Source organism: Atractosteus spatula, chromosome 3, assembly GCF_055471065.1.
Source record: "Atractosteus spatula isolate fAtrSpa1 chromosome 3, fAtrSpa1.hap1, whole genome shotgun sequence".
NCBI classification, from domain to species: domain Eukaryota; kingdom Metazoa; phylum Chordata; class Actinopteri; order Semionotiformes; family Lepisosteidae; genus Atractosteus; species Atractosteus spatula.
The window spans coordinates 46,978,902-47,000,246 of record NC_142708.1 but is presented as its reverse complement, the minus strand read 5'-3'; the positions used below and the strand labels follow the sequence as shown (position 1 = coordinate 47,000,246).

The window sequence follows — 21,345 nt, the reverse complement described above, 5'->3', positions numbered from 1 at the left end:
TGCTTCATCTTCTACATAGAAAAAAACAACGGGCAATTTAATTGAATTGCAGAGACTTTTTGAATTTCTATATTGGTATAAGGAGCTGATGAACTAGGGAGGAATATTGGAAAACTTTGGAAAGCTAATATTTTTTTAGGTAAACAAAAAAAATGCTACTAAAACCATTCAACAAGATTTTTCAACTTCCTGGCCATCTTCATACAGGAATTCACCAAGCTCAATGCAATTGTGGGTGCAGGAATGAATGTTGTCATGAATCCTGTATTTGAAAGATTAAAAAGTAAGGTGACAAATACGCAGTCTCTGGCATCTACAGCAATTGTGGTCTCATCTGGGTGTGGTAGATAAATAAAATGTATGTAACCCCTCAGTCAATTTTTTTTTTCAGTTAGGTATAAATCATGCTCTCACATATTCTAATGGATGCACTCAAGGTCTTTATTAAAGAATACCATTTCTGTACTGAATATGCTTGACAATTGTATAAATCTCAACTTAATAATAATGATAATACTGAATTAGAAAACAAGCTGACCTTTCTAAAGCATGCTCAACAATTCACTTTTTATGAAGCCTCTCAAATTGGGAATCAAAGTTGTTTGAAAATAAATAAATGTGTCCCTTAGAAATTATGCCTGATCTAGAGTTATTGCTGCAATGTTTGTTGGCCCTGCCACTTATTAGCTTTGAGATTTCATAGCAATGAACACTTTGTATTAGATCAGGACAAGGAGTGTTATTGTCAGACCTTGATATACCATGAACTCATCGCATTTTCAAGTGTAATAACAATTGAGAAGCAGTCACCCTACAAATAATTTGACATTCTTTTCATGTTTTACAGCTTAATATCAAGACTTGACTTTAAAACTGCTGTACCTTTATAAAAAGTTCAAGGAAAGTCTGTTCACACAGTGATGTGTTTGGGTCCTTTGTTTTATGTGACAGCTTAGGCACTTATGCTCTTCTTTATTTCTGGATGTTAACCTGATGAAGGGAAGAATCAAAGTGAAACTGTTATAAGCAATGTCTATTTTTATATCATATATAGGACATACAGTATGACATTGAATAACTAATACAGTAGTGTGAAAAAGTGTTTGCCCCCTTCCTGATTTCTTATTTTTTTGCATGTTTGTCACACTGAAATGTTTCAGATCATCAAACAAATTGAAATATTAGACAAAGATAACACAAGTAAACACAAAATGCAGTTTTTAAATGAAGGTTTTTATTATTAAGGGAAAAAAAAATCCAAACCTACATGGCCCTGTGTGAAAAAGTGATTGCCCCCTAAACCTAATAACTGGTTGGGCCACCCTTAGCAGCAACAACTGAAGAACTCAGCTTTCCAAAGATGTGATAAACCACAGTTGATTTATGTTTTAACAGAGCAATCACTTTTTCACACAGGGCCATGTAGGTTTGGATTTTTTTTCCCTTAATAATAAAAACCTTCATTTAAAAACTGCATTTTGTGTTTACTTGTGTTATCTTTGTCTAATATTTCAATTTGTTTGATGATCTGAAACATTTCGGTGTGACAAACATGCAAAAAAATAAGAAATCAGGAAGGGGGCAAACACTTTTTCACACCACTGTAACTCTGAAAATTATTTTAAGAGCTTAGCTAAAGACATTTCAGTGTTGGGTACTTTTCAACAACTGCACTGGATACTGCTGATTGTGAGAGAACAACTTTAAAGGGATAAGCTTATGGTAGTCGTAGTAGCACAGTATAGTCATTGTTGTGAAATAACTATCAGGAAAAACACTTAATATAACACATAATATATATACACATAAATAGTATGTTTCTGAATAATGGAATTCATGTGACAGTGCCACTGTGTCTCTCAGCCATCTCTGATACTTTGGCAGTGTGGGGGGGGGGGGGGGCAGAGAGAAGGTGCAGGTATTTGCACAAGGCCAAGGGGAGGGAGTAAGATCTGCTTTGGCTGTGTGCTGAATTGTCACTCTCTCTATAAAAAGGTTAATTACACTGGTCTTAATATCTAAAAGGCTAGTAATAATGTAGTACTTCAGGTGGGTAGCTGCATCAGCATGCGTTGGCTGCAAAGGAATAAGTAATAGGTTTATTCCATGCTAAAAAAAGAAGAAAGAAAACACAACGTTTCGGCCATGGAGCATTCTTCAGGTGTGAGAAAGACAAGGCAGTAAGCAAAGGTAATGTAGCGGGAGAACAAAGGCTGGGAGAGAGGAGGAGCGCAAGTGGCCCAGGGAGGAAGAAAAAGTATGACGAAGAGATCTAGAAAAAGATTTGGGGGAAGACATAGTGGGTCGCAGCAGGTGTAGGCTGCAGTAGTTCAGGTGGGTAGCTGTGTCAGCATGCATAGGCTGCAAAGGAACAAGTAATAGGTTTATTCCATGCTGTAGTATAGTGTAGTATAATAATGTAGACTACTTAAGTGTTACAGCTAGACCAGAGGAAAGGAAAGTGATTAAAAAGGAGAAGTGGGTTGCTTTTCCATTGGTTAAGAAGGAAACACAAGGTGAATTTTCCTTGAAGGCTGAGGTTAGAAGGGAGAAGGAGCACAGCACTACTGTTGAGGCAAAAACAGGTTAAAACTGAATTTTTGTTTGAGTAAAGTAAGAACTGATTATGTATTGTAAGAATGTTTCCTAGAAAATAGAGAAATAACTCCAAAAAGTTTTCATTGCTGTACAGTATTTACAGGCAGCAGGATTTCACAGCCAGGCCAAGCCAGGCCCAAAACCCAGATGAAGAATTTGTAGCCTTTTTCTACTGCTGGGACTTTCAAGTCCTGACAGGCAATAAAGGGATCATAGCAGAGTAGGAAATTACTTACACCAAGTCTGGTCTGGTCTGTGATGTTGGCTGTATTAAACTGTAACAATTTTTATGTGCATAGGTCTGCCGAACCACTCTACTAGGTTAAGAGGATCCCCAACTACTGTACATTTATATTTTCTACAGGGTGAAACATATGGGCCAAAGGCTTATTTTCAAGACACAGAGACAGCAAAATTAGTGAGGTGCCTCATTCAGATTGTCAGATTGCTCTTTTTCTGCTGTAACCTTGACAAGAGAAAACAAATTCATGAATGTTTGCCATTGTTCCTTTGGATTGGTTATTGAAATTTGAATGTGATATATTCTTACAAATATAGGGGCTAATTTAGAAAATATAGAATACACAGTGGTATAATTAGTGATAAAAGTAAATGATTCTAATCCCCAAACTGTCAGAGACATGCCAAGAATATACCCAAGTGTTTGGTATAGTTAGAGACACCCGAGTGTTTCCTACACTGGCACAACTCCGGTGAAACAATGAAAGGCAAACTAGGATAAACAAATAATAGCTCAAAATAAACAACACAATATGGAAGTTACTCTGTTTGCAAACATGGCTTCTCAGAGGCCTACATCTTGACTACCCAAAAATCCAGACTGCCAATCCAGGTCCCAGAAATCATATATAATGTCTTACAAGCCAAACAAAAGAGTTAAACTTGCATCCTAAAAAAAACAGATACAATCCAGAGCTAAATATCCCTTCCTCTAAACCTAGATGCTCCAAAGTGAATGGGAATCTCCCTATGCATCCCTAACCAGGAGCAAATTATTTTTAGTCTGGAGTTTCTAAGTATATGAGGGGTACTAAAGGAAATCAATTTCTTAGAATACCAGAATGGCAGTCTCTCTTAAACAAGGATCAAATGCTGAGCTAGAATCTGGTCTTTAAGGTTCATTTGAACAAGGCCTATCACCTGTCCTGCTTCTCCCCTTCCTCTCTGTCTTTTTTCTCTGTTTTTGTCTTTCTCTTTGTTCATCTCTTTTCCTCCTGTTTCCGTCCACCTGTCTTTTATCTTATGTTATGCTGGACTGTTCTGAATCTTGACCAAGTAATTAACTGAGCCAGCAGATTCCTTTTGGTCATTGTCTCTCAGACCACCAACAGCTCAATAAAGACCTCTGCTCCTATTCAGATTTTGACTTCCCCCAGCTATAACTATATATACTGTATATACAGATAATTATATATAACTGTACTATAATTCAGTGTTAATTGAACAACACACTGCTTTGCCAACACTGTACGGTTTTGTCATCATGAGCAAAACAGAGTGGCTCATCTTGGTTTAATTTTGATCCTCATGGTTTCTGTCATTGTATTACAGTATAAATTAGAATACAAATGAAAAAAGCAATAACTAACATTAGAAATGTTACTGAAAGAAAGAGAGGCACAGAAACACCCTATACCAATCAAGCACCCTGCCATCTAATGATGCATTTTGTAATGAGATCATTAGGGGTGTTAATCACTGCCTAATCAATGGGGTCATACTCTTGTGGTCTCTTTCTAATACATAACAGTTCATCAAGACTACAGAACAAAATGGGTGCTGTGGCCTACCTGAACATCACTGAATGTGAGAAAATGTAGTTTTATAATGATCAGGCAGGCAGCAGTGTTTTTCTGTGAGAGAATAAATCCTATACATCAGTAAAAACTATTTTTTTAACATTATTCTTTTTTTCCCCAGGGCTGCTGAGATTCTCAATTCTCTTGCTTTGGCTAGTGTTCAGAAATCTGGCAAACTGAAAGATTTTCCATCTGAGAATTACAAACTACTTACTGAAGCCAGAAGAAATCTTGGCCTTTTTCAGCACCATGATGCCATTACAGGAACCGGTAAAGACTGGGTAGTTGTGGACTATGGCACAAGGTAAGACATTTTTTGTTCAGAAAAATAATTTATTGGTCATAGTTCTTGAAAACTTTTGGCTCGCCCTAATCAAACTGAATGTGATTAATGTCAGATGTGAAAAGAAAATGAAATGAAAGATGTCAGAATCTTGCATTAAACCTTTTTCATTGTGATATCGGAGAAGTGTTCTGGTCAGTCCACAGTAACAAGGGAAAAGGTTGTTGCATAAAGACCATTTTATGTGCTTAACACCTGACTATTGAATGTCTTAAAAATAGTTGGTTTTTTTTAGTAAAAAACATTGATAGAGCTTGCTTTAGTGTTATTTGAATTTTCACATTTGGCATCTATGATGTACAGTACTTGAGGATGTATGAGATGTTTCTTGTATGCGTGAAAGTTTGCTTTAATGATTGATTTCCAAATTAGACATCCATCCATTTTCGAATCCACTTATCAAGCACAGCTGGTGCCTAATGTGGGCTAAGGCGGGATACACTGTGGATGGGATGCCATCCTTTCACAGGGCACATACATGGACAAGCTCACACTCACACCAGGGCCAGTTTTATGGAAGTCAATTAACCTACCTGCATGTGTTCGGACTGTGGAGGAAACTGGAGCACCCTGTGGAAAGTCACGCAAACAGGGAGAATATACAGATAGCACCGCAGGAATTGGACCAAGGGCTCCACAGCTTTGAGGCAGAAACGTTAATCATAGCACAACTGTGCTGTTCAAATTACATATCTGTCTGTAATAAACTTGCTCTCTTAACATTTATTCCTTCATTCTAGCTGCTTATTTAAATTGACATCAGGCTTTTAACATAGAATGGCTGGTGGGTGGATATTTAAAAGACTATCATGACCTTAGTAAGTTAAGTTTAACGCAGAATTGTCTTTTGCAGGCTTCTACTATCTACTTCTACTATTTTGCAGGAAATAGTAGAAGTAGGCAGATGTAAAGATGTTGCTTTATTGTTAATTAAGATGTTGCTTTATTGTAGTAGAACTGGTCTCATTAAAATAGGGTGTTGTTTTCCGGCAGCACATCAGCTGAAGCAACAATATAATGGGTCATATTTCAGTCAGTGTCCATGTTTGTACAGAACCTGTATAGTCAATGTCTTGTGAATTTACATTTAGAAGCAAAGCGTATTAAGAAGGTGCTCTGATGCTACCGAAACTGTAAATGCACCGGATTGTTTTATATTGAAAGCTGAAAAGCAACCGATAACTTCCAAAGTGTGGTATCTCAATCCCTGTAAAATATCATTTTAGATGAACAGATGTGAGTTCAAAAATCAGAACTATACTCTTCCCTCCAAGATAAAATAACATGCCAAAGGTGACAGGATGATTGAGAGCAGCTAGCCTGTGTGTCCAGCCAATTTCCCTTTGGGAAGTTGAGGCCTTTAAATGTCTTGAGCCAAATATTACAGGCTCAGGTTTATTTCACAAGCTATTTCTTAAAGCTATTATTTTCATGCTGTAAAAATCGAAGTACATTTAATGTTTAAGTCTCTGCTTTTAAGCAGTAAGGGACATTTGCAAGATATTAACATGGCTTTTTAAAAGGCTGTAACTCCTATTCACGTTTAATAATTTAACAGTCGCAAATTCAGATCTATGCATGTTTAAAAATTGAACTTTTAAAACATACTGTATGCTGTTGCAAGCCAGAAGCATGATCACATCATGGAGTGCAGAGAGCATACCAGGGCTAGATGTAAACCTCAGTTTGCATTTTAATTTTTTTAAATTTTAAATAATGTCTTGATTTCTTGATTACAAATAACACATGAAAGCAGGAAAAAGCTTAGGCCAGGTGGTAACCTCCCCCATATGACATAAAGTAGTATGTTAATGTGACCCTTTCCCCACCATCTCGCAGTCTGACAGATTACTGTATTAGTTTGTGAACTCACTAGCTTGTAACTAAACAAAATTGTCCTGAATGAGATGTTATTTGCCTACAAAAATTAGTTGGTTTATATAATTTCATCAAAAATGGGGGCTACCAATGATTCTTTCTGAGGAAGAGCTTTGTGCTTGAAATGCACATTTGCTATTTTCTGTCATCATTGTGTTCTTTTTGTTATTGAGGCACTGTTTATATTTTTGCACTCATTAAGGCAATGTCTTTTTTTCGACTTTGAAAATTAAGTGGCCTCCATTCCCTTTATTATTCTTCAGAGATTGTTTCTCACCAGCTTTTGTCAACAACAAGGGACAAAGGACACAGTATTTGTCTGTGATTCAATGATTCAGCTGCAAGGAAACTCTTGTTTTTTTCTACATCAATTTACATAGCTGTCAAGGGTCCAAACCCTTAATGCATGAGACTGTCAAAAATAATACTTAGTATTTGTATTGACAATGTCTTTTATTTGTGTACAAAAACACATTGGTTAATTAAAGAAATGACAAGATTCTACAACAGTGTTAAAAGTTTATATTCATTACTTCTTTTTCTTAATCAACCTAGACTTTACATGAATGGTTGAGATTTTCAAACCAAGGCATGGGAACTTGAGTTGTGGTCCCAGTATGTGAGACTTGATAGCTATGTGATTACGCATTATCTCGGCTGCTGGCTAACAAATGATTTTGCAGTGTATTACTCAAAACATTTTTCAGTGGTAAATATCTTTCTATTAGGATAGTTAAATAGATTGTGTCTGCATTCATGCATTTATTTGGCAAAGTGGTGCTGATGTTTGGCCAGGTAGCCCTCCTAGCCTGTATGCAACTGCAGTAAACCATCAGAGTGGATTGAAATTTAATTGGGTTTGCAAAAAGGCACATATGGCTTTTGCAAGACCATATTTTATTTTAATAATGGGAGGAAGCCATTTTGCCTTCACCTACTCTGTGAATGAGTACTACTGACATATGGGACAGGTTTTTGATATGTCGGTCATGCTGTTTGTTTTTCAGTAGTATATTCTGAATCAGAGAGCAGTAGCCTTTTGTTGTTAATGACAAGAAAGAGGTTCTCTGTATTCTTCTACATAGATTTTTTATCTTTTAATATAATTTAATGATAAACAATAGATTGTGATTGAGGTAGAGGGAAATCAATCCATTGAGGTATCCTGCTTAATATTCATACTGGTGTTTTTATTATGTTAAAGTACATGTTATTTGGAAAAGTAAAAGGGGAAAGGTTTTTTTTTTCTAGCACAATGAAAATGTAGTTCAGGAAAAGCTTTCCAGGTTTCATAATGTGCATGGTGTTTAAACTGCTTTCTCTCTGAGGGCACTTTATGCCGACAGTTTACCTATGAATGAGATCTAGTCTGAGGAGCTAACGAGGCCTCTTGCCCTCCACTCTGTTCACTGTCTGTTGCTTGTAATGGAACTGAGATAATGTAAAAAGACTGGAATTACTTTTGCTGTGATGTGGGATTCCACACACAGAACTGACTATCTAAACAATCACACTCACGTACAATGGAGGTAATTCCAGCTGTAACTTTTTCTGTGCCTGATCTGTCATCTTTGTTACGTTTTTGTCACATTAAAACAAGTCCTTAATGACCTCTACACAATTCTCACTCTGCATTTAGTTTAGTCATGTTTAAGGAAAGAAGATCAAATGTTATTTTTAGTTACTTAAACTTATTATAAATATGACCTAGCTATATGTATGGACAGATGATGAGTAACAAGGGGAGCACCCAATTTGGATATACAAATGTCTGTTCTGAAAGAAAGTTCCTTTTTACATATTTTTTTGAACTCTGCTATGGTACTGATCAGTATTATAAAAAAACATTTTTAAATAATTAATGTTCTACATAATACAGCATGATTAGACTATGATCAGAGATAGGAATGTTAAACAATTTGAGGGTGTTTCAAAAGAAATACAGTACATCTTAGTGGCAATTTTTTCAAGTCTGGATTAAGTTAAAGAAAAGTCTGTTATTAACCTTTTTTTCTTTTTACATCAAACCTGCCCCACATGGAAGTTTGGATTTAGCAGTATTATAAGAACAATGTAATGACTGCACTTAATATTAAACAATAATAATAACTAGGAACCATCATGTAAGTGATATCATGGTGTTTGTTGACTTATGCTCATTTTAGAGTTTTAAAGAAGAAGGCTTAAATGAACATTTGTATATCTGTCTACTGTCCAGAGGATTAAAACTTACTTTTTTACTTAACCTCCTTGCAGACTCTTCCATTCAATTTTAAACCTAAAGAGAGTGATAATTAACTCAGCTCACTGGCTTATTCTGAAGAACAAAGAGGAGTACAGTCACAGCTCTTCGGTCCCCTTCCTTCAGATGGTAAGTTATTTAGAAACAAATCACATTGCTCCACCTGTTAAGGCATCTTCTTTGAGTGCTGGTGGATTAATCAGCCTGGGCCCATTCGTCTCCTCATAAAACAGCTATAGTCTACTGTCAGTGAGGGACTTGACTCTCCTGCAGTTGTTCTTCTTGTACATCACTGCAGAGCTTTAGCAAGTCTAAAGGTGAATGGCTGGATGGTGGATGGATCGGAAGAGCCTGTCTGCTCTTCCTCATTCTCTGTTAAAGAATTCGAAATTGTGTGACTATATAATAAATTATAGCACTTTATAGCACTAACTATAGACTCCATACTACAGGTACTTGTAGGCAAGTATTACCACTTTATTACTGAAACACGACTTATTGAGTGCTAGTAAATAACCAATACAGGACTTATTAATGTTACATGGAAAGAATGTATTTCTCATGAGAAGCAATAATGGTTTAAGCAGTTTTTATACACAGGGATATCCATGATGTGTTAAGAATCAGTATGTCAGCTTTATAGGATTTGTGATTCAAATTTTAAAAGATTATTTGATGTCAAAACATCAGATTTTAGGATTTTACACACCCTGTATTGCATTTTAAATACATTTCTACTACACAAACATTATGACATGTTAATTAATTAAACTAATTTGGTTGATGATTTCACCCACTGCAACATTAATATGTATGTACACCTATTTATACCGCTGAGCATTTTGCTGAAGCAATCAGAGCAAGTACCTTGCTCATGGATAAAAAACAGTGCCTCACACAGGATTTAATCCTTCAGCTTTCTAGTTTCAAGTTAAGACCCTCAACAAGTACTCCACTGCTTCCAATTAAAACATGATTTGGAAAATTATTATCTACTTTGAATGCTCTCTGCATACCTATCGCCAGTATCCAGTATTCAAGGTTTCTGTGTAATTATTATTCTGATCCTAATTTTGTTTTCAATTATTATATTGTTAAATGTGAATTTACCAGTTCACTTATTTTTTGTCTGTGTTTAGTGTTTAGAATTTTCTATCATAACTTCTAGGAGTTTAAATGGCATATTACAACCACCGTAACATGAATTACAAATATTTGAAAAGTATCTTGGCAGTCACTGATTGATTATAAAAAAACATTTTTTAAACATGGACAATTTTTTATTTATATTATGGCTTGTACAGTACATTTCAAGATCTTTCATATTTGTATTTTAGCTCTCTGCAGTATCTACATAAAATATGGACAGCTCCCAGTAATGAGATTGAATTATAAGTATTTTTAAACAAGCTGTCAACATAATAAATTGTTTTATGCTTGCAAAATTAGAGCTTAGATAATTTGAATTTATTTGGTGGTCTGTTATCCAATACACAATTTGATTAAAATAATTCAGTTTATTTGATTAAAAATTGGAACAGAGAAAATTAGATTGCAAATCTTAATTTCAGTCAGTTGTACATTTTCACTCTGTATATACTTGTGTTGCCTTGTATGTGTAAAGTATCCATTTTTACCTTCAGGATGACATTCAGCCCTCTCAAGATGCTTTGCCTCACAAGACTGTGATTAAGCTTAGTGAGAATCCCAGGTAAATTGTGTTAAGCTCTCTACTCCTTCAACCTCTCTTCCCCCCAAAACAGTAAATGGTTCTGCATGTAGCCTTCCTGTTTAGGGAATCCCAGGAGAAAAATGGCACATTGCATACTGGCCTATCAGATGTCATTGTAGTATGTAGGGTATCAAGCCTGCCAGATGTCTCCATTATGTTTTACCTGAGATGTCAAAGATGAGAATAAAGGGCAGAAGGTTAATTTTCCACTAAGTCCATTTCAATTTATTTTTTTCTGCCCTTCCATTAGGCTTTCACTCAGACACATGGTATGAAATGTTTGAAAGTTCTTCAAAGCTGCTTACATTTTGCTACAGGAGATGGTGTATAAGGTGACTTAATGGAGCATGATGTGCATGTACAGTATTCTTATCTGGTAACACGACAGTGAAACAACTCCCACATGGAAAGGGATACTGATAAAACAGCAGAGCAGAGTCCAACTGAAAAGTTTTGTCCACATCTTTCATGTGCACTTTTAGTTAAGTACAAGCATGCTTTATAAATGCACGCTTTTTTCATACGTGAGGGGATTTACAGATCTTTTGGACAAATATAATAGCAGATAATAAATGACAAACAGCAGTTTCAGCTGATTTTCCTTTTCCTTAGTTTTTAATTAATATGAACTGATTGCTAAAAGTGGCTAAGCACTACCAATTTAATTGTTGAACCTTTTTTCATTTTTTATGACTGTTTTTTTTTTTTTAGGTCACTAGTAATCCATAACCCCACAGAACAGGATCGGTCTGCTGTGGTAACTGTGTATGTGAATACTCCAAGAGTAAGAGTGCTCACAGCTCTTGGACACCCAGTGAAGGCACAAGTCAGTGCTGTCTGGGAGGAAACAGCCAGAGTATCCAAAGAAGCTTTCCAGGTGAAGTATGCCCAGAAAATAACTTTCTTTCTCTACTATTTTTTCACACACTGCATGTCCTCAACAGCAGTTTGTATTTATTTTAATGCTCAGTATAATTCAAATAAAATTAAAATTACATCTCGGTCCAATTTTTGACTGGAATGTGGAATTGTAAGTCTTGTAAATCTTGTCCAAGTAATGTCCTAAATAACACTAGTGGATCAACTGGAAGCGTGCACAAACTTTTGCACATGCCACATTTGCTGTTTTATGTTTTTCAATCTGTTAAATTTAGCAAATAAATAGTAACTGTGCATTACAATTTGCAGAAATATGTCAAGTTTAAATTTGTTCACTGCAGAGGTTGTTAACTTCTTTTCACTTAGAAAATCAACAAAACATGTAATTTGGCCAGGGGTGCCCAAACCTTTGCATACAACTGTAAGCAACACTTTGCCTTACACAATTGAAAGTCATCAAATGGCCAGCTCTACACAATGATTGATATATGCTTCTGAACTGAACTGACAATAAAAACTTTTCATGATCTCTTCAAGTTTATCTTGTAATAAGCACACAAATCAGTTGATTGAAGTTGGCATTTAAGTGGCTTTTAAGTCTGTTATCCTGCACAGTCAAAAGGTTTTCTTTTGTATTACCAGGAAAAAAAAATATCTGCTTGAACGTGTGACAAACCTTCAGATACTGTACCTTTGAAGGCTTAGCTGCCAAAGAAAACTTTGAAATTTCAAGCATTTGAACTGAGCCCAGAAGTTTTTTGTTTTCATAATGGAGGAATTGTGGGCCTATAAATACTCAGTGATCCTCAGTGGAACTTTTTCTGTTATTAAAAAATGACTTGTGCAATTGAGTGTTTTTACATTTGTATTTACTGAAGTACTGACAGTTCTTCTATAGGCTTTCTTAAGGGATAATGAAAGACTGCAGTGAAATTACAGGAGTTTCCATTATTATATTACAATTAACAGCACCACCAAACCTCATTTTAATTGTGACTATTATGAATGCTGCATATCCTAAAGTAAAATTAAACTGGGGCAATATGATTAATTATCTTGATTTTCACACCTGTCATCTCTTTTCACTGAACCCTAAACATTATTACTAAGAAAGTGTATTTTTTGTAAACATCATTTCTCAATAAGTATAGCCTGTGAGAATGTGTGCACACAAATACGAATCATGTTGTTATTGACCTTATATTTGTGTTTTGTGTTGCAATAAAAGGATTCTTACCCTTGAATTAACATAAATCCCAGGGAAAAAATGCATTAAACAAATTATTCTGATCTTCCAGCTTTTGTCCTGTTATTTATGTTTGTGTACTTATTAAAATGAAACTAAATAATTTATTTATGTCCAATATGTGCCTATTTTATTAGCATTTTTATTGTATTTTCTTATCTTGGCAGGTTTCCTTTGTGGCTCACCTGTCTGCCCTTGGTCTAGGAGTGTACCAACTCACAGAAGGTGCAGACTCCAACACGGTCATGGCTGAATATACAATATATAAGAAAGATGGAGACCTGAGTGTTGATGAATCCTTCAGAATGAATGTTTTACAGGAAGACACTGTGCATTTCACCATTGAAAATCCACATCTGAAAGTGTGGTGTTCTGGATCTTCTGGATTAATGGAGGTTGGCAGAACTCAATCTGGGATGTTGTAGAAATGTGGATCCAATGCAGTTCCTAACTGTTTAACTACATTTGCTGAATGATACCGCATACTATGCAATATTCATTTTAGTCATTCAGCAAAAGTAAAATAAGCTTTAATTTAAAGAATTTATTAAAGATGATGTCAAATTTTAAACTTTCTAAAATATGTTATTTAAGCTTAATTGGTTTAAAGCAGAGCAATATCAACAAAACCAGTGGCAGTAGCATTACCACCTTCTGGGCTAATCTGGTCCGATTTCACAGAAGCTAAGCAAAGCTAAACCTGGTTCGTACTGGGTGGGGAGGCCTCAATAGAAAACTAAGTTGTTTCTGTAATTGCCGTTGGTGAACCTATAGGTGGCATGGTTTGCAAAAACAAATGCCCCAGTATGGTAACTGGGGACACTGTGCTGGAGGAGATGCCATTCTTCAAAAAAGTTATTAAACTTAAAACGAGGTCCTAAAGCTGCCCCTGAATTCAACTGTTGAAGCAATTTCTTACTCCTCCACATGATTTGCTGTGCAATGTGGCTGCAGGTGCATAATGGCTGCCACATGTCATTACTGCACTTCAGTAATGGATTGATTGAGTCCCCACTTATAAAGTGTGTGAAGCACTTTGGGGTCTTTTAAAAAAGCATCACAGTAATTCAATTAAATACTAATTAAGATTTTTTTTCAAATGGTTATATTTCAAAGTACAATTGTGAAGTTTTTTTAAATAGGCTCCTGTTATGTGTATATGTTATGTAATTTCACAGGTATTTTTCCTTAAATTGATTGTTATTGATATAATGACAGTATAATATCATAAATATATAATAAAAAGATGATAAATGTATATAGCAGTATATTAGAAAACCTTAAACCAAAAATTTTGAGCTAAGTTCAGTTTTTCTTTCAGAGAGTGAAATCTAAAGAAGAGGGGACAGAACGTAATGTGAAGGTGGAGTTTATGTGGTATGGAACTACTAGCAACAGAGACAAGAGTGGAGCATATCTGTTTCTACCAGATGGAGAGGCTAAGGTACATATCAGTTATTCTTTTATTATGGGAAAAATCAATGCTGAAATTTGAAAAAATCAAAAATTGGCATTGCATGAACACTTGTTGTTTCAACAGATACTCTCACAACACAAGCATATACACATACATTACACTCTAACTCCTGTAGTGTGGTGTTTCCATAGTTACCTACTAAAGCTAGAGATTATGTTTTGCAAATTCTTGTACTTTCTGTTTAGTAGATTGTATTTCTGTTTTGAGTGCTTCCGGAATGCTTTTTTATATATGTTTTTTTTTCATATCGATGAAAAGGAATCGCACATCCTTAGAAGATGCTGATGCCAAAAGACTTTGAGTCCATTTAATGCACACTGAACTCATGGCACAACTGAACACTGTGAGCTGAATGGCCTCAACTCATTAGCAGTCTTTTTTTAGTTCTTTTTATGTCCTAATAGAAACTGTATTTCTTTGAAGTAAGTGAAAATATTCCTTTAAGGGCTCCTAAGTGTTCAGCTAGTAAAGATTCTCATTTGGAGAGAAGATGGAACGTTGTAGTCATGACATTGCTGGTTTGAGTCATTAGCTGACTGGATGCAGGCCAAATAGCAGTGCTATAGTAGCCTCCAAACTGTTAGCCTGGGTATCCTTGGCTTGTTCTCTGTGTATCTGTGGTGTCCTGTCCATGAGAGCTTCACCACTGTGAATGTGTGAACAATTAGATTGTGGCTCAACAGTGTGTGCCACATAGTAGGCTGCATGCATGGAAACTGTCTTTGCTAGTAAAAGGCTTGTGGCAGTGAAACGTGTTGATGCTAAAGCTGAGGGTGGGGCAACAGTTCGGGACATGGAAAAGGACACATCAAAAGACACAGAAACAAAGTGTGTAGGTATTTGTGAAATCAATGATTTAGTACCTTAACTACCTTAGCCCATTAAAGATCAATGCCATCCTGTTTATATCACTTTTTCATGTAATGAAAATGATTTTGAATTGAAAATACCTAGTTTTACCCCAGTAAACATTTCTTGAGTAGACACTGTTCTTTTCCTTAAAATATTTTTTTAGATACTGAATTTCACCTTTAAAATGTTTGACACAAAGTTTGACTGGTATTGCCTGGAATTGACCTGATCTTATTTCAAGGTGACATTTGCTGCTGTTTCAATTACTTGTTTGCAAATATTAAGTGTCCTGAATACTCTGAAATTGAAGTTTTAAGTTTTTGAAGTTAACTATTTGTACGCTCTTCCATTAATGATATAGAAAACTGTCATATCATGTATGAGGCAGTTGCCACATCTTAAGGTAAAATCAGTCATCAGTTGTACATACAGATCCAGCCATTCAAAATTCGCAAGGTATGCTGCGGTAAAACAAGGTGGGCGTGGCGCAGTATACCGCATCATACAGCATGTTAATTAAAATATGATTATAGTATCCAGAAGCACCTTGTAAAATTGCAAGGTGGAGCTAATAAAGCTCATATCTCTCATATGTCTCATATACAGCATTTGAGCTATCAGCAGAAAACGCCTGGTTTCAAAATCCAGTTTCTGTTGAGGGACAATCTTTTTCTAATTAAGAATTTAAGTTGTATACTCTTTAGACTTTTAATAATTTTAAACTGTGTATTACAACATGTTAATCATTAAACATTAAAAAGTCGGTATATTTTATGAAAGCAAGATTGCTCAGTTGGACAAAAGTACACAACCTTCCACCTTCATCATATTTTAATTGTGCGTAAATATTTTCTGCATCAAAGTCTTTAACTTGGTAACTCATTAAGCTTATATTCTGTACTTCATAAAAAGTTATAACGTTTTATCCTTTTCTAAGAAGACGTAGTAAGAGCATGTTACGACCCCAAGTGTCTAGGGGTAAAGGGGTGTAACATTTAGGATAATTCTTTTGGAAGCAGGTGGGTTTTGGTGAGGGACTAGGAAGCGTGATAACAAGGGTAAGGAACTAGAGTGGTGCCAAAGGAAAGAAAATAACAAACAAAAATGGAGCTGGCTAGGACAGTGAGGGAAAGCTAATCTGACTACAAAAGAAAACCCGAAACACACGGTCTTCGGCGTCTTCAACACCCTAGCTAACCTGCACTGACTACCCAAAACCATACAAGACAAACGGCACTCACCCGTACTAAACTAGTGTACTAATACAAAATCAACTAAGTGTGTAAAGTTTACCCAACAACCTTAACTAACCTTATATACAAAAGTTCACACAAAAACACAAGTGAACCAGAAATACAAATAAGGGAAAACAAGAGTAATCAACAGGAGCAAGGTACAAAAGAACACAGAAGTTGAACATGTAATACTGGGGCAAGGTAATGACAAAACAAGGATGAACACATAAACAAACGAAAATACAAAGAAACTAACAAAAAAACAACAAAACAACAAAGCCGAAGCTACGAAAATACACACACACAAAGCAAAACAAACCAACAAACGAAGCCGAAGCAATAACCAGAAGCGAAGCGATAACCAAAACCAAACGGGACCGAAGTCAAACGAAAGGCCTCTTCTTGCTGAAAACCTCCATGTTATATGCTGAATAAGATGTGTTCTGATTGGCTGAGGGCTGATTGATGATGACATCATATTGAAACAGTGGTGTGATGGTTGGCCAATGGGGAAGGGAGAACAGTCAAGGGTCAGCAGTGTGGACATTACAGAAAAAACACACACACTGGGACGTAACAGAGCACTACTTGCTGTTATTGTAAAAAGATAAATGTTGTAGTGATTTAACATCACTAGTTATATTAATATGGAATCGTGTAACTAAGCAGCTAAAGTATCACAAGTGGACGTTTTGGAAAAAAATTGAAATGATTTGTATCTGGATGAATTATTCTAAATTATGGTTTTGTGATTTAGGATTTCTTAACGCAGTTCTTTAAGTTAAAAGTGGGAAAAGGGTTATATTTACATGTTGTATATCAAGGGCTGTACTGTCACTGCGCTGCAACCAGCTTGTACCAACTGTATGCCTGCCGTTTGTTACAATAATGAATTACCATGGACAAGCTGTAAATTGAAGAGTTAGAGAAGACATGTTAAGTCTTGTCTTTTCAGCTTGGAATTTAATCTTTACAGTGATCCTTTTGTCTATATTTTTACATAGCTAGATGAGTACAAATAGATTGGATTAATAACTGGAGTAAGAAAAGATATTTCACACATACTTTGAAACCATACCAACCAACCAGGCTTTGGAACAGCTTTGGAGACCCAGCTGGGGGGGGGTTTGATTTTCCAGCATGAACCATATTCGCTACAATACTATAATGAGTCCCTGAGGCATACCATTTAAAATTTTTGGAATTATAAAAAATAAACCTTTGTTGAGTTTGCACGAGAGACAAAAGGTACCTTTTGAGAAGTCGTGTACTGCTTGCAAAGTAGCAGATTTTGACAAACAGCTAATTTTGCTTGAAGAATTTAAAATCTGTCTGTGCTGTAGCTTTATTTAATTGAGCAGAAAGTCACCTTCATCTTACAAGTGGTTCTGTTAAGTAGAGTTTGTGTTAACACCCCACATGCTTTTGGATTTTTGAATGAATCAACTTTGTTAGTGGAAAAAAATGACTGTGGGTACTTTTCTTCCCCCACTGGTGTAAGGTGATAATGTGGAAAACGTTTTTTTTTTATTTTACTGTGATATTTGTTTAGATGAACAAATGTGTAGATGTTTTTGAGAGACTTCAGAAGGCTTCATTTCTCTCTTTCCTAGCATTAATCCCGCATCAGGAGGGTCCGCTTGTCGGTACGCCCGTCTTCATTTGGTGGTTTGAACCAAATCTTTGAGCTGACGTTGCCATTAAATGCGACCGAGAAATACTCCAACCGGCGCGTCGCTCCGCCTGCTGTCAGAGTGGGGGAGGAGAACAAAGTAATGTAGCCAATTCATAGAGGGGGATTATTAGGAGGCATGGGAAATTTGGCCAGGACGCCGGGGTTACACCCGTACTCTTCTTGAGAAACACCCTGGGATTTTTAATGACCACAGAGAGTCAGGACCTCGGTTTTACGTCTAATCCAAAAGACGGCGCTTGTTTACAGTATAGTGTCCCCGTCACTATACTGGGGCATCAGGACCCTCATGGACCGCAGGGTGAGCGCCACCTGCTGGCCTCAGTAACACCTCTTCCAGCAGCAACCATAGTTTTTCGCAGGAAGTCTCCCATCCAGGTACTGACCAGGCTCACACCTGCTTAGCTTCAGTGGGTTGCCAGTTGTAAGTTTCAGGGTGACATGGCTGCTGGCTTTCAGAAGGCTTCATCTAAGGCATAAAAAATGTAGCATAATGCCTTCTCGCGTTAGGAAGTCACTTGCACCTGGGATCTGCTTTATTCAAACTAAGGTTTCTAAAAATGCACTCAGGTACTAGATACTGTTTAAATAAAAGCTGTGAAATTTTTCACAAATAGCGATCTTTAAATCTGTAGGTTGCAGGCTCTGTGTCATTCACGTTTTTATTTTATTATTAATATCACTTAACATTGAATATATTATAATATATAAAAAAAACACAAAAAAATGTTAATATAGTGTGCATAATATTTACTATTTTATACTTTTAAAGTTTGTTAGAAGAAAAGGTTTGTGCCCAAACCGGGTATTGAAAGATCACCTAGATAGAACTACTAGCAGGAAACCCACTGTACCAACGGGCTACTCGGAAACCCAGATGAGACCAACAGCTTAAAAATATTTCTAAAGTAATCATGCGTGAATGAGTCAAATTAAAAATAAAACATGTTTACAAAGAAAATGGATTACAGTAATACTACCAGCTACATAAACACATATATTTAGATCCTTAAATTAATATAGTTATTAATTATATTATATTTATATATATATAATTATATATATTATATTCCCTATTAAGTGGATTCTAAAAAGTATGGGTTTTTTTACTGCGATAATGACCGCAAGTATTCATAGAAAAGGTTAAAACATGGAATACAGAGGGAGTTTCAGAAATCAAACAGAGGTCTGGAATATCCTGTCTCAAAAATAGACGTTTAATAAATTTAAATCACTCCGAAAAAAATACTATTTTAAACTACAAGCAGCTTGAAATTATTATTTGTTATTAATAAATCACTTCACTTTAAATGTGTTGTGATATTTAGAAATACCAACAAATTCAATATAGTGTCAATAATATTTACTATTTTAGTTTTTCAAACAAATGTTTATTTGTTAAAAAAAACTCATGGCGAGAGCTGGGTTCAAACCCCCGACCTCCAGCATGCAAGGCACACAGCTAAGCCATTACACCAACGCGCCACTTGACAACTTAAGCTATAACTGAAAAGGGCAGGAAATAGTTCCCAAGTAATCGCGGGTGAATGAGTCAAATTGATGCAGATGTTTACAAGGAAAGTGTACTACTGTAATAATTTGAGCTATGTGAATATAATTATATCGTTATTAATTTCTTAAGATATGCGATTCCATATCCCTATTTATCAAATTTTAAAAAGTATGCGTTTTTTTTACTGTTAGCGAGGGCAAGTATTCATAGAAAAGGTTAAAACATTTTATGAAGTATATAAACTTAATATAGTCAGAAAGAGCACATAAAAACTTTTCCAAAATAACCACAGTATGTAACCGAATTAAAGACTTTTATGCTTAAAATGTTTATGAAGAAAGTGGAATACTGGTGTGTATTTTTTATTTAAACTACCAATACCAGCCATATACAGTTTACATAACATGTTTATATTACTAAATTAATATTATTTATGACCTGTTATGCTCCTCTTCTTTTTATGCTCAGCTACTAACATCTCCCTTTAGTTGTAAAATTCCATATTAATATTCAATATTAAGTGAATTTCACTAACAACCAATGTACCCACGAGTGCCGCTTGTCGGTCATTTTGGCCAGCCAATCACGTAATGTGGTATAATGCACTAAGCTGTAGATAATTTTACGCAGTATGGGGTTTTCCCGTGTATTTTGAATGGCTGCATCTGTATTTTACTGCAGTGCAGCTGTATGAGATTAAATTGCTGTAGATCTTCAGCTGGTGTAAAAGTTGTGGCAATGAACTAAATTAATTTTCTTTGTTTTCATGCTTTCTTTTTAAAACAAGTACAAAATAATCCTTACAAAACTGCTTTGGTATTTGTTGTACTGTAAATGATTAGACCCAGGTAATAAGTCAATATACATTACCTGCATTAAAAATTATATTTCATTGTCCTGTATTAGTCTGTAGAGCACGTGTGTAAAAATGGGAAATAGGTAATTTCATATGTCTAAAAAAATGAGCATATAGAAAAAGCCTAATTGAAAAGGAATTATATATGACCTGGATATCAATAGATATTAGTAGGGCTGTCTGTATTACATAATACTGTACCTGTTCATGTGAAAAAAAACAATTCAGAATTCAGAAGTAACTGTACTAAGGCATAAACACTACTAACTTTGAGCCTTGCAATTTACAGGTTACAGTTAAAAATACATTATAAAAAATACATATACATTAATACATTATTAAAAACAAGGCATCTGTAAAATGGATTTATTTCAAACTGAAATAATTACTTAGAATTTACGTCAGTTGCCTTTTTTGTGTATATTCCTTATGCTTGTATATATTCCCCAAAAAATGTTTATTCACTCTACGATGCAAAAACAATCGAAATCCACCACAATCAGTAGTAGTTTGTGATGAAAAACTGTGATGAAGGAAGAGACACCACTGTAGGGGTGAATTATGGAATGAGAGAGCTATTTCAACATTCTCATGAGGAATTAGACAGATTGCTTACCCCCACAGGAGAGTGGATCTCCCAGTATATAAACTAAGTAAAACCAAAAAGCATTTGTCATGGGTGCACACCTTAAAATGACACAAAAGCAGGGAAAGATTTCTGAGAAACTTACAAGCAAGAGGTGGTAGTTATCATGTCAGATTGTGGGAGAAGCTCGATCACCTTCTTTAATTCCCAACCTCTAGCGAAACGGTATCCGCCATGGTGTACTGTAGCCAGAATCTAACTTGGATTGATTGCAGCTGCGGCAAGAAAGAGGTTAACCATCACAGAAGTTCGGGCTCTCGTGAGCAAAACATGGCATTACACACCATTACACACCACTTCACACAGGGATCTGTCCTACATTTTCTCCACTTTGC

General features: G+C 35.7%; 1 protein-coding gene across 2 annotated transcripts in view; it reads left to right on the top strand.

Moving 5' to 3' along the window:
• The window catches only part of man2a1 (mannosidase, alpha, class 2A, member 1), a 248,185-nt gene that overhangs the window by 165,564 nt on the left and 61,276 nt on the right, over positions 1-21,345 (top strand). For both annotated transcript variants that reach the window (XM_088911950.1, XM_088911951.1), the window contains exons 10-15: positions 4,540-4,722; positions 8,896-9,010; positions 10,525-10,592; positions 11,325-11,490; positions 12,906-13,133; positions 14,060-14,182. In XM_088911950.1, coding sequence (XP_088768076.1) covers positions 4,540-4,722; positions 8,896-9,010; positions 10,525-10,592; positions 11,325-11,490; positions 12,906-13,133; positions 14,060-14,182 — 883 coding nt within the window. The remainder of the gene's footprint in view (positions 1-4,539; positions 4,723-8,895; positions 9,011-10,524; positions 10,593-11,324; positions 11,491-12,905; positions 13,134-14,059; positions 14,183-21,345) is intronic.